Source organism: Ciconia boyciana, chromosome 18, assembly GCF_034638445.1.
Source record: "Ciconia boyciana chromosome 18, ASM3463844v1, whole genome shotgun sequence".
Lineage (NCBI taxonomy): Eukaryota > Metazoa > Chordata > Aves > Ciconiiformes > Ciconiidae > Ciconia > Ciconia boyciana.
Window position 1 is genome coordinate 4,039,823 of NC_132951.1, and position 14,241 is coordinate 4,054,063.

The 14,241-nt window shown below is 47.7% G+C and overlaps 1 protein-coding gene across 2 annotated transcripts in view; it reads right to left on the reverse strand.

Annotated features, from left to right (window-relative positions):
• COL5A1 (collagen type V alpha 1 chain) overlaps positions 1-14,241 on the reverse strand; it is a 162,812-nt gene that overhangs the window by 61,753 nt on the left and 86,818 nt on the right. For both annotated transcript variants that reach the window (XM_072882942.1, XM_072882941.1), the window contains exons 12-17: positions 7,272-7,346; positions 5,572-5,664; positions 2,521-2,577; positions 2,314-2,367; positions 1,611-1,664; positions 698-751 (exon numbers count right to left, since the gene is read on the reverse strand). In XM_072882942.1, coding sequence (XP_072739043.1) covers positions 698-751; positions 1,611-1,664; positions 2,314-2,367; positions 2,521-2,577; positions 5,572-5,664; positions 7,272-7,346 — 387 coding nt within the window. The remainder of the gene's footprint in view (positions 1-697; positions 752-1,610; positions 1,665-2,313; positions 2,368-2,520; positions 2,578-5,571; positions 5,665-7,271; positions 7,347-14,241) is intronic.

Genomic DNA, 14,241 nt, shown 5'->3' on the forward strand with positions numbered 1-14,241 from the left:
TTTTAGTGGAACAGCTTCTCTCTTGCTTGATAATACCAGCAGATCACAGCTGAATGAAAGGATTTTGTCTCAAATAAAAATACAGGGCATTAAAATTCCTCACCACGCCTTCTACATTTCCTCACCCAGTTAATAGGTATTTTTTTGGTAGTTATATTTTAGGACTTTTCCAACTGTTCATTCATGTTTGTTTTTCATAATTGGGATTCCAAAGTATTTGTTCTACAACTGCAGCCAAGGGAGCATATTTCATTCTTAAGAGGATCCAGTAATTTAAAAAAGTTGCATGAAAAGAAAAGAGAAGAAAAGAGAAGAAAAGAGAAGAGAAGAGAAGAGAAGAGAAGAGAAGAGAAGAGAAGAGAAGAGAAGAGAAGAGAAGAGAAGAGAAGAGAGGAGAGGAGAGGAGAGGAGAGGAGAGGAGAGGAGAGGAGAGGAGAGGAGAGGAGAGGAGAGGGAAAGGGAAAGGGAAAGGGAAAGGGAAAGGGAAAGGGAAAGGGAAAGGGAAAGATTGTTATTCTGCCTTCTAGGTGTATAACTTCTCTCTCTCAAACATGGAGCCCATGACTTCACAGGAGTGGCTGGACCATTTCAACAGCCTCCTCCAAGCAAGGTGAGTTCCTTCTGCCAAGGGTCCCTCAGTTCACGCTTGTTAAAAAGCAGATGCAGATTCCAAAAGCACATAAATACGTGGCACTACCTTTGGTCCTGTCTGGCCTGGCATTCCCCGAGCACCGTCGCTGCCAGCTCGTCCCTGCAACAGAGAAAAGCAAAGTCAAATACAGAGGGTAAGGCAGGACCGCAGGGACATCTGCTCTTTGGTCTGCGGCCGAGTGAAGTTCTATTTAAGTCGGAGCTCGCTGGCTGGGGAGCAGCTTCCCTTGGCGATGGAAAAAATGCTGGTCTGTTTTTGAAGCAGCATCCCGGGCTCAGCCTGGTGCTAATGAGGAGTGTGAGACAAATGGCAGCGAAGCTGCTTCACTACATGGGATGCTGGGGCATGGTCATTGATTTTAATTTGAAATAATTATCTTCCAGCACATTTTAAGATATGCTAATGACGATGTCTGCAAATTGAAATGAGATTTTTTTTTTTTTTTAAGAAAACCAGAAGTGGGTCACACACAAGACTTTCTTGTTTCATCTTCTGGCAAGCTGAATCACAGCGAGCCAGAGGATGGAGTAAAATAAAAATCAGCATCGGGGATGTCGACAGAGCAAGCGAGCACGATTTATACCAACTCCAGAAACCCTCTGGGGACTGGATCCTCCTCGCACACTACCAAGGCTTGGGGACTGTCCAAACCAGCCCAGAGCATTTATGCAGCTACAACCTCAATGCCGCAGAGCACCCAAAAAAAAAAAAAAAAAAAAAAAAGACAAAAAAGTGGGAAGTGTGGACTTGCAGTTCTACCCACACCACCCAGCTTTTAACTCTCATCCTCATTTGTGTCTGCCCAGATGGACGGAGAGGTCCTGGACAAGCCACCGGCTGGCCGCTGGCCTGCTCTTGTGCAATGTTCTTGGTGCTCAGAAACTGTTTGGCAGCAGAAACAATTTATAGCAGAAACTGTAGTTAATGAGGTCGTCAGCGCAGCTCCCGGGACACTCACCCTGCGGCCTGGTTTTCCTGCCGGACCGGGAGGACCCTGGATGCCTCGTGGACCCTGCAAAGCATCAAGCAGAGAGGAAGAAACGCCATCACCCAAAGGCACGACAGACGGACCCAGCGCCTGCTGGCATCGCAGATCAGGCACTGCTGGGGCTGTCAGGGTCACCAGGGCTACAAAAAATGGGACGTGAACCCCTCGAGCAGAGCCCGTGGTTCAAAATACACAGGAAAGGCTCAGGACTGAGCATCTCTGGACAGGAATTGCACGTGTTTATCCACAAGGAAGCTTTTGCCCTGCAAGCAGCTCTACGTGGTGGAGACAAATCACTTCCCCCACCATTAGAAAATGGGAACTTTCCCTTAATGCAGGATTTACGGCTTGGAAGAACAATTTCCTGAGCATTAGCGAACTCCCCACACTCCAACCTATCTTGTATTTACAGGACTCCTCTGCGGATGTCTTTGCAGGAAAGGACTACCACCTGCAGAATTTTACACTGTTGGCTTAAAATTACATCTCAAGTCTGCATTTGGACACTTGAAGGGACATTTATAGGCAAAACAGATGTTCCCACACCTTCCTACTTTCAGCTGGCATTGGGTTACTGAATCGCTCCTTCACAACAGCCTCTAAAGCAGGACTGGCTGTTCCACGCCTTCGTTTCCCCCAGATCCCCCCAGTAACCCAATCTGCCCGTACCCACCTGAGGTCCCATTTCTCCAGCTTCCCCCTTTAGTCCTCCGCTGCCCGGGGGTCCCTTTGGACAGAGAACATGATTTATTACATTTTTCCACAACAGAGCCGGAGGGAAGATTCATAACATGTTAAGAAAGAGCCATTCATGCAGGTAACCCAGAGCATCCACGGAGCCGGCACCAGCTGGGTCTGCTCCGTCCTTGCCTTCACTTACCATGGGGCCCGGCCGCCCCGTCAGACCCATTGGACCCGCTGGTCCTCTCAGCGCCAGCTGCAACAGAAAGAGAAACGTCGCTCAGTTGGTGTCTCTGCTTCATTGCTGCAATGGGACAGGACAAAGCCACCATCGCACCACCAGCCACACGTTCTCTCCACACCCCGAGAACCACGAATCCTTGGAGCAATGTCCATACCCTCAGTGAATTTACCCAAGAACGTCCAACCTGCTGCCCCACCGACTCCTTTCTGCCTCCACAAATGGGCGGACGGTGCATGGGTCTGCTGAGAGGACACATGGACCTACACCCCCGTCTGCCTGTAGGCATCCTCCCCCCGTACACCCGCTCTGCACCGTGCACGTGAGGTACAGAACCCCTGCAGAGATGCGTATAGACACACCCTGGCCCCGACCAGGGCAGGTGGAGGGGCGAGGAGGTACCTGCATTTAAACCAGATGAGAATTTGCCTCTGCAGGTCAGATCCCCTCTTCCATCATCACGTACAGACACAATAAAAGGGACGCTTTTGGCCACAAATTATTGAAGGTAAACATCAAAACTTTGCCTGGCCAGGCTATAGGGGTTTGTTCACACATATTTCTGATCCCAGTTCACTTTAAGAGGATTTTTTTCTTTATGATCCTAGGAGTTCAATTTCGGAGGAATTTTTTCCTTTTTTTTGGTTACTATTTAATATCCTGCAAACAGAATGACAATTCTATTTGCAACAGGGGGCTTTTAGCTCAATAATTAAGGAGTCATGTAACCGTGCATCAAGTCAGTAATTTCCATGGTGGGTAATGGAACTGGTCCACACTTTAAAATATCACTCGGACAATTTGTTCCCTCGTGACAATTCAACACTTTAAAAAGAGTTGTAATTATCTGTGTACTCCAGTAATTAAAATCTACCCGTGATTGCACTTGGAATGGCATAAATATTGCACAAATGCTAGATTACATGGCATCTTTTTACAACATCCCATTAAAAGGGAGATGCCCTGAAACACTGCTGGCTGGGACAATGTTCGGTGTCTAATGAAAGCCAAATTTTAAGGGAATAAATCAACCTAATAATGCATTTAACAACAATTATAACAAGAAAAACAAACCCCCCAAAAAGGAAAGAAGATATCTTCCCCCTTGCAGGACTCCTTTTCCGTTCCTGCCATATCCTGTAACTTCCCCACCAAAAAAAAGTAATTTATTTCTCTTTCTGCTTTGGTATCAGGGTTTTCAGCTAAAATTGTCAGACAATAGGTTGAAGTTAACCAAGAAATTGATTTTTTCCTTTATGGAAATATTCAACTTTTCATCCACAGCCCAAAAGTCACCCAGGATTTGTAGTTTTTTAAATTTTTCCCCAAACCTGAAAATTTAAAAAACAGAGAAAAGGGACTTTGAGTGAGGGGAGGGAGGTTCTTTGTTTTTTCATAACAGTCACGATTTTCAACAGGCACAAAAAAAAAAAAAACAAACCCAAAACCAGAGAGTCTGAGAAAGCAGATGCTTCTCATGAAATGTTCATCTGGTCAAAACTCCTATTTCCCAGCAAAATAAAATGCTGATGGAAAAACTGCAGGCAGCTTTGAAATTAAGACTGACAAGGTAACACCAAAAACATAATCCACCAGTATTATTCTCAGAGCAAGGTTAATGGACAGGAAAATGCCGTGGCTGGTGGTATCAGGGCCCTGTACTCTACCTGAATATGTATGAAATCAAACTCCTTTGTAAAAGGGGAGTTGGATGGAAACTAGAATAGCCCCAGCTAAGCCAAAACCTTCGTCATAAACCTAAAAGGGGCACGTGCCACCCAGCTGGGTGGAGACCCCAATGGACTTTATTTCGTTCAAGGGTGAAAGAAATTGCTTTTTAGCCTATTTCAGCAGACCAGCCCAAAGAGTCTGTGCTAAAGCGACCGAGAATAGGTCTGAATAACAGACCGGCTACGTCCGAGCCACGCATCCCAGCTGCAGACAGATGTGGGCTTTGGACCTGAGGAGCACACCTAAGCTCTGTCCCCGGATGACTGCATGTGGCAGGGAGAGGAGCAATGCCCCCAAAGCTGTGTCCCGTTGCAAACCGCCTCCCTAAACTATCGTATATTTTCCCCTTTACTGCAAGGGTGTGCTTACAGCCAGAATTTGGTCCCTCCTGGGCAAGATCAGGGCAAACACAACAGGAGGGCACTTGTGGGGTCCCCACATGTTCCCTTCTGCTGTAATTGTGCCTCTTGCATCTCTGCTTTAACATGTCAAAGATCAAATGTAACTTCACACAAGCACTCATGGAAGAAAAATTTCAAAGCTGTACTGGCTAGAAATTAAGTTTTATTTTGAACAGATGAGTATGAAGTCTTACACGCTAAGGTACTCATCTAGGCAGGGAACAGGAGTTGTACTGGGAACGTGCACGGCCGATCTTGTTTCACTGCTGGTGAAACAAGCCTACATAATAAACACTGCCAGGGATTATTTGATCATCAATCAATAAGGTCATTCAAGGAAAAAAAGGTTGCATGGGTAGTCATGGTGTATTTCCAAATAAATACATTAAAGAAAACTGCAGTCTGCCTGTTGAGATTCATGGAGCTGGGAACAGCTTACAGCTTATATCTGTGACACATGTTTAATTATTATAATTTACTGGGGGAAGGGGGGGGAGAAAGAAAGAAATAAAACCCCTATAGCCACAACTGTTCATATAGACTCTCAAAACTGTCAGCATAAACAGCAAACACTACTGAAGCCAACAGGTCTATGTCTACTGGCACCAGCAGAAGGCCTGGTCCAAGGTCCGTAGGCAATTTAAAACCAGGTTTCTAGGGCCTGGCCTATTGCTGGCCATTAGTATAAGGCCAAGTCATCTAGATGTCATCACCTCAAGCCACGCAAGCAATTCCATCTCAGATGAGAGGCTGTTAGCACCACCAGCACCGTGGATGGTGCAAGTATGAAGACATCTCCTCCGACACATTTATTCTGGTCCTCCTCCGCTTCCTCGGGCACCTGCTGCAAGAGACATCCCCTCCACCCTTCACTTACCCTGGCCTGCTGCAGGATGGCTTGGGCTTGGGCTTCCTGGGCTGAAACGAGAGGTCCTTTAGAGCCAGCATCTCCTCCTCCACTAAAGCGGAACTGATGGGAACAAGATGGAGACAGCAGGTCACAGGGTTGCTGTCGTCCACCCTCAACGCTAGCTTGACTCCTAAACAACTCCCTTCAGCATGACTGACCCAACCCCATCACTGTCCTTCCAGACCATCCTATTACCCATCGCACTCCCAGCTCACAGGCACAAACCGACCGTTTCCCACGTCCGGACCCGCACAGCAAATTCTGCCAGCTCAAAGTAACGCACAGCGAGAGGGACTGCGGGCTCTGAACTGTAGGGACCTCACACCACCGTTCAGAACTAAATGCAAAGGTCTCACAGGGCTGATATTCCCCAGGCGGATGCTGTTGGCCAGGAGACCCCCAGAGATGGGGTTCCATCAGGTTATTTGGCTGTAGCTGCCTGTTTGCCCCGGGACAAAGGCTGTATTTCTCAAGCGTGTCAGTGTGCTTCAAAGAACGGAGTTCAGCCTATTGTTCAAGCCAGGATCCTTCAGCACACAAAGGATTTAAAAAAACCCAAGCATTAATGTTTTATTTTGCCAGACTTGGAAGGGAAGAAGTTTAATGTTTTCTTCTGCCTCTTCCACCCCTAACAGCTACAAGCCCACTTTCCAGGACGCGCAGTCTTCTCCTGCCTTAACTGCATGTGCGTTTGGGGTTTGCAAGAAGGACTCTCCAGGCTGCAGAACCTACTTGGACGGCTCTTTCACCTCCATTTCACCTCTGCATTTCGCTTGGTTGGCGCTAGGTATACGACCACACGAACTTGGCCAGCAGATTCAAAGAGATGCAATTTATAGGCCTACGGTTGGTTACTGTAGGGGCCAACAAATGTATTGTAATGGCCAGCTAAGCTCCATGTTGAGCACTTGGCCCAGGCTGTCCTAGGCACCCTGCCAGGAACCTACACAAGTATCACCCTACCATCTGGAGCCTGTACAAGAGCGCTGCGGTTTTTCACTAAAGACTCTTTCCCTTTGGTACCTAACCACTTATTTTCAGCAGCTGGTTTCCTTAGGGTTTTCTCACATCAAAGCAGACACAAAATATAACCATTCCTTTTAGGATCCCAGGACCAAGACGGCTGACTTGGTACTTGCTAGCTTCATGTAGGGAAAAAAAAAAACAACCCAAAAAAACCCAAACATCCCCCCCCCCCAACAAACAAACAAAAACAAAAACCAATGCAAATTAACCACTGGTCATCAAAAGAAATGGGTTCACTCAGGTGCTTACAATTTTGGCACCTGCTTTGAAGAGCTGTTAGAGGTTCCTCACTGTAGGAGGGAGGGTTCTGCCTGGAAATTGGGCCCTTGGAGGTGTCTTCAGTTGCTTCTTCATGACTTTCACTCTCCAACACCATGCCCAGTCAGAAACACTTAAGCTTAATTCATCACTTCTGGAAATTTTAACCTACCTGCCCTGTGCTTTTGACCAGTGAAGAAATTACAGTGCTTTGCAAAAAGTAAATTTACAAGGGGAACTATCCAGATCCATCTTTTATACCACAGAAAACGTGTCCTTGGTGTAAAAGAGATGGGAGATTTCTGCAAAAACAGGCACCAAGCAGTAGCAAAGCCAAGAAGCCCAACTCATTTAAATGCTTTTTTAGTTATGCTTGTACTTACAGGCAACATAAGCATTGTCCCTGGTGGTCCTGGTAAACCATCTGCTCCTGGAAGACCTGGGCGACCAGGTGGTCCCTACAAAAAGAAGAAATAAAAATAAACTTCTATAGCATCATTTTAGTCATGTCCATACATAAGTAGTCGTGGCCGTAAAGGCGTATATCACGATATAAAAGGCTCCCTATCTTGACAGACAGGCATTGAGCATGTAGGCATCCCAATACTATGGCAAATTTTGTGGAAGCACATCTGTAAGCATGCACAATTTTTCTTAGTAATTCCCTCTTCTTACATCCTGACCCTCATATTTCCAGGGTCTGCCATATGCAATTTTCAAGCAAGCAATAAAAGTCTCTGCAATGTTCCAAGTTAATGGAATCAATGTTTAGTTAGGTCTGTTAAAACCTATTAAAAAAGTATATGAAAATTCATAACTCAGGTCCGTGAGATAGAAATGTGGAAAGAAAAATACATTTCTGTACATGTTCAGTCATCTGGGTCATTCCATTTTTCTTTCTTCTGTCTTTTTTTTTTTCAGTCCTATGAGGCTACTTCCATCTACAAGGGAGTGATCTTGTCAGTGGCTGTAAATCAGCAAAACTCTAAGGATCTCAATGGAGCTGCGCTGATTAACATCAGTTGAGTATCTTTAACTTGTACTAAAGAAACGAGCATGCAGTAAAAGATCTATTGATGAAGCTATAAATAATCAAATATGGCCAATTTTCCTAAGACAGCCCATAAATTATTTGTATTCCCAACTGTGTACTTGGCAAAAAGTTTAAGTTAACCCAAATTCACGCATCCATCCAGCAATCCTACATGCAAATGAGGATGACATCCAACTACTCAATGTGCATGCCTAATTGCAATTTTCACACCAGCTTAAGGAGCCAAAGGCAAGAGTGGCTTGATCACGTCCCAGTGAGGCCAAGAGGAGCCCTGGTGCTCATTTCATGGCAAGACAGACAGGACTGCCTGGCCAACAGCTCAAGCTTGAGGACTTGGACGCTCTCCTATTTAGTGAACACCAACAATAAATCCATCTGTGGGGAGCCAAAGCTCTTGTAAGGGCAAGCAACAAACATCTATGTTAGTTCTCACTCTCTTCAACCTGCCTGAAGCCCTCCAGCCCGTGCAGACACCAAACAAAAGCAAAAATAAAACCCTGCCACAAATCACAGACATATACGGATGCGCTACGGGGACAAAGAAGAGCCAGACCTTGCCCCAGAAAGTTGCACACTCGCCCCACAAGGCAAAGGGAGGTGGATAAAGGTGGGAAAGGGAGGGGGAAAGAGAAATAGGTAACAAAGTCCCTGAAATTCAGAACATTTTAAAAAAAACAACCAACCAAACCAAAACATTTGATGTGTTATCCTTGCCCCACTGTCATCCTGCAAGATCTTGGTGCACCTCTTTGCATCTCTCACATCTCTGTTCCTTCTTCCATTCCCTCTATGCCATGTTCAACTTAAGATTTCCCTTGTCATCTCCCTCTTAAAAAGGAACCCAAAACATTGAAGCCAAAGTTTCAAGCACTAAATTAGAGCCCAGCACCAGGGTGGGGGTGAAGAGCTGCTACTCCACCCTGCCCATCGCCCCGGCCGGGCTGCGGCTGGACCTGCACCACAATTACAGGGCAGAGCAGCGCTGGGGACGAGGAGCCAAGGTCTGCACCGCAACCGGCCTAGAATAACAACGCTGCTCCCAGCGCTGCAGCAGACAGCACTGCAGCCAGTGATTTATCAGCAAAAAAAAAAAAAAAAAAAAAAAAAGCCAGCAGCTCCCTCAGTGCCGAAGGGGGACTGCATAACACACGAGCCCATCCATTTTTCAAGACAAGCTCATGATGTTGCATTCATGCTGTTTACTTAGTCTGGCCAACACCAGAGTCCCTGACTCCGCTGATGAGGTGCAGAGGGCAGTCCCATCTGTTGGAGCAGAAGCACAATAAATAATTTAGGCCAGACTCATTTTATATAATAAACTTTCTTCCCTCTCTCTCTCTCTCCTCCTTTAACTCCGGTCCTGCATATGATGGATCAGGAATGAGCTTGTTTATCTCTCTGTGTGTACTCTGCCTGACAAACATTGATGCAATGTTTTTATACATAAACGCCTCTTTTTGTTTCAGGTTGGGTGTGTGAGGTCTTTTCCTTGTGGGGTGGAGCAGTGGGGCCAATGGTACGGAGGAAAATCAAACCCATAAAGCACTTTGTAAATTTAAATTCATGAATGCCTTTAAGAAATGCAGCATGCCAGGCTCTCCGTTGGTGTAAATCTGTGTCACTCTCATTATGTAAATAGAGATTTGCTGATATATAGCAGCCAGGGATAGGGACTTCAACTTTCATTTGGTGCAGTGCTCTAAAATGCCAGGCTAAGTGCAAACACTAATGCAATATTTCAAGGGAATGTTTAAACTGAAACCTCGGTGCGTTAGTGCTCAGGCTCCTCGAGTAGCAGACAGTGATAGACAGAGTGGTGCCCAGCAGCCCACAGTATTAAGCCTCAAAATTTGCTTTAAGTGTCTCTCTCTAGGATTATTTTTCTGCCATGTTCAGCCCTGGTCAGAAAATTACACAACAGAAGATCTTTCTCGCAGTACTTGGGGTCTTCTAGGTAAGGCAGCGCTTGCCATCTGATGGAAAAAAGGGCACCCTGAAAACATCAAGCCTTTCAGAACCCCAGTAAGGATTTTGGGGATCCTATTACACTACTGAGATGCAAAACTGTCCTCAGGGGGACTAAGTCCTTTGGGACGCGATGACTGTACGGTCTTGGAAGATACAGCTATTGCTTTGCAACCAGCCTTGCCCCAGCGGCACGCCGGTCCAGCCCAGAGCACCCAGACACCCCAGACCTCCAAACACACAGCGGGGTCGGTGACAGAGCTGCAGTTTGCTCTCATGCTGCAGCTCACCTCGTTCAAAGGAGCACATATTCCCACTTTCTTCATTCCAGTCTGGAGTACCCATGAAATAGCTCTCTGGTCTCCTAAGCGCCATATCTTCTTCTCCCGACTGCTCGAACAAACCTGCCTAAGTCATCCTAAACCACCCTCCACCCAGATGAGTCCTCTGAAACCTCCCACAAACAGGCTGCTCTGCAGCTTTGCCGGTGACGCAAGCTCTTCTTTGCGTTGTAAAATAACTAGGATAAATGAACAAAATGACATGATGAATAAAACAGAGCTAAATGAGTGTTGGCCAATATTAACATAGCTGAATATTGTTGGTATATTAATTCAGTGCACCTGCCTGATTGCAAATAAAAAGTCTTTCTATCAGATGCAGGCATAGAAAATGTTCCTCACTGTACACATATAAGTGTCATGTAAATTCATGAGCTATGTGCAGGGTTAATAATAAACAAATTAAAAGAGGAGCTGCTCTAATTGAACAGGAGTATTTTAATACAGTTGCTGTTCCTGGCTCTGCAAGTTCATCACTTCTCGATGCACAATATTTTGTATTACATTCTGTTCTGGACACTCAGAAAAGCAGGATGTGCCGTCTGTGCTAGAATGCAAATTACGCCTTTCATTTCGGGGTGTAGAGCAACATCATCAGGGACAGTGTGTCTGCTGACAATTCGCTTTGCACGGCCGTTCAAGAGGAGCCTGGCCAGCAAATGTCTGCATCTGCCCGGACAAATGGCAGAAATACAGACGCCCTCATCACCAGGGTCAGCATCCATCCTGTCAGGCAACTGAATTCTTTGGAGCAGAAGCAGCACGTCAAGGGGAGAAGAAGAGAAAGCTGGGCAACATGTAGGACCCATGCAGGATGAAGACCCACCAAGAGCCTGATGAAGCCACACGGCTCTTTTGACTAATCCTAGACCACTGCAAGATGCAAACCACTGCTGGGACCTTGCCCACCTTGCCCATCCTCTATAAAGTCCGACACCCAAGGATGCAGAGCCCTCCCTTGGTCCTTCTGCTGGAGTCATGCAGGAGGAACCAGGACCGGGTGTCTCAAGGGTTAATCCAGCCTCCCTGAGCAATGGCCCTGGCTCCCAGCCATGGGCTGAGCCCACAGCTGCGTATTGACTTTCTGAGCTTGCAGGCACCCGATCGATGGAGCACAGTCAGGGCCTCTCGTTCTCAATCATGTCACAACCACAAGAAACGTTATTACTGTTCCATCAAAAAACAATAAATACACCAGGAGTGTAAAATGAGGTGGAGGTCTTTACAGCAATGCTCCAGGGCAGATGCGGGAGCGCAGAGGCCAGTGGACTCCAGCCAAGTCCCTGGGGACCAACAAGGCAACAAAGAGCCTTAATTAAAAACAAACAAACAAACCAACCCAACCCCCCAAAAAAACCCACAACAGGGCCCAGGTTAGTGTCATTGCCCCAACACCCAAGTAGTCTCCTCAAGTACACCTTCAAACCACAGCAGATGCTTCCCAGTGCAGGCCAGTGATGATTTTATTTCTCTCAGTGGCTGTATTTTACAACGCGCGTCATCAGGCTGGGAGGTGAATAATGAAGGTTTGGAGCCAGCTGGTTGCTTTGTCCTGCAGCGGGCGGGAAAGCTGGGAACGCGACCCCTCCTGCCAGTGCCCCTGGGGAAGGCAGCCAGGTCCCGGGGGGTCCCAAATCCAACCCGATGGGATGGTAATTTGGACAAGCACTGAACTGCAGGAGGCAGTTTTCCATCTCTTGCTTATTGCTGACGAGCAGGTGGGATGGAGAACCACCTCGATGGGTGGGAGAAGAATGACGGCAAGGGAAGGACAACAGCTCAAGGGTACATAGGACAGAAAAGGGAACACTGCTGGATTTTAAAAGCTGAGGGGAGAAGGGAGGGGTAAACACCAGCTTAAAAAACACCTCTGCAAGTTAAGGTACAGTGGCTCAGTCTGCGCTTAACCCGTGCAGAGAGCCAGGCCAGGAAGGGCTTAGGGAAAAATATTCAGCCTTTCTGTCTAACTGGCGGTTTCATATTTTGATACAGCCCTTCCTGCGTCCCGGGGTACAACCGCGCTTGGTCACTTCCCGAGGTGCCTCAGCTGGTGCTGCCGTGCCTACAACCAGGCCGGGAGCAAGAAGAAATGGAAACCAGAAGATTTGATGCACACCTGACGGCGACCGCAGAGAAAGCCACGGCAAACCTCTGGCATCGCTCCAGCACTAAGAACGAGGCTAAAGTGAGACCCTTGGTAGAGCAGAGATCTTGTTCTGATCCTCTGCAATGGAGCGAATTCTCCCTCCTATTCTTTCGGGGTCTTAGGTTACTCAATTAAGACAAAAAAGTAAGTTTAAAAAAAAAAAAAAAAGAGAGATAAGCAAGGCCACAACACAAATCCTTAACAGCAGTCACAGCAATTAGCTGACACGCATATCAGAACAGCGCAACACCCCTTATCTATCCAGACCTTCCCATTTGAACCTGGTCATCAGCTTTTCCCGCATTATCTGGGCAGAATTCAACCCAAATCTGCCAGAAGAGTAGGAAGCCCTACAAACACAGAGAGCCTGGGTCACCCCCAGCTTATCCTTCCCAGGAGGGCACCCAGGAGGCAAACGGGATGCGGTTCCCCATCGGGAAACCAACTGTTGGATCGGTGGAGGATGCTGCGGTGCACGCGAGCCTGCCGCGGGTAGCGGGCTGCCTTATCTGCCAGAAAAACAGGGTCAGGGCCTCAGCGATCAGTTAGGGAAGCATTTGCTGATAAGCACTCCCTTCCTTGGAAAGGTGTTTTGCGTTGTGACAGTGCTGACGGCAGCGGGACGTTGTGCGTTCCGGCACATCTCCTGTGTCGCTGCTGCTCTCCTCCCCTCCTGCGCTTTCCAGGAGAAACTTTGGAAAAACAGACCTCCAACCAAGCCTGCCTTCAGAAACCCACCTGTAGGCACATTTTTTGCCCTTTTTGCTAACCGGACTGTCGGGATGCCTCAGGCCACATCGAGCCACAGGTGGAGGCTGGCATTAGGGCTGCTAGGAGCCCCGTACCCCAGATGAAACAGCAGTACACTAGAAGCTATTTTGAAAGCATATTTGACTGCACTCGACATCTAGACGCGCCAAGGCACCGAAACGGTGTCAAGCTCCAAGCTTCATTTGTTTTGCTCACGCAAACCTGCTGAAATCAATGAATTTACTCACGCGAGACGACCGCTGCTGGTACACATGTTCCCCTGTGCCGCTGCTGCACCAGCCTGCAGCCCCGCACACCGCTCCGCCGGGCTGCATCGAGACAGGAGCCGCTCTCCTCCTGCCAGCACAGCCCCGATTTTGGTGCCCCCATCCCTCAAACCGGCATTGCTCAAGGGCACTGCGTGCACTCCTCCAGTTTCAAACCCAAACCGAGCTGCTCTGGCAGCTGAGGCTGATCCCACCTCAGCCTCTGTGCAAAGCCAGAGCCCGTCTGTGCTATGGTGAATCTTCCACTAGATGTCAGGCCAAAATTCCCGCTGGGTGCAGGGCTGGGAGCGACGTGCCTGGTCCCCATCTGCCCAGGCAGCTGTGCACGGGTACCCACTTGCCTGTCTGCCTCTGCCAGGGAGGGGGAATAGGCTTGAACTGTGGGTGAACAACAGCAAATGAGGAGTGTTATTGGTACAAGGGTCATTCGGAGACTCAGCCCGGGGAGCGAGGAGAGCGGGTTTTAATTTTTGGCATTGCCATGCACATGGATTGCCACTCGAATGGTGCTCGTGCACCACTTACTGACCCCGAGGCTCGAGTTCAGCAGCCCCCAAAACACAGGTCTCTCCTGATCCCAGGTGAGGACTCAGCAATAACAAATAAATATACAACTCTGGTTGAAGTGTGGTGCTAAACTATGGGATCTGGGGTCACGGTCCACAGAAGTGCTTGGGAGCAGCTGCCTTCGATGAGACACCCCGAAGCTGGAGGCTTCTGCAGGCAGCAGTTTACAAAGCAGCGGCTGCTAGGGACAAAGCTGATTTAAAGTAACGTGAAAACCAAACACACAAAAACTAAGTTACCGCA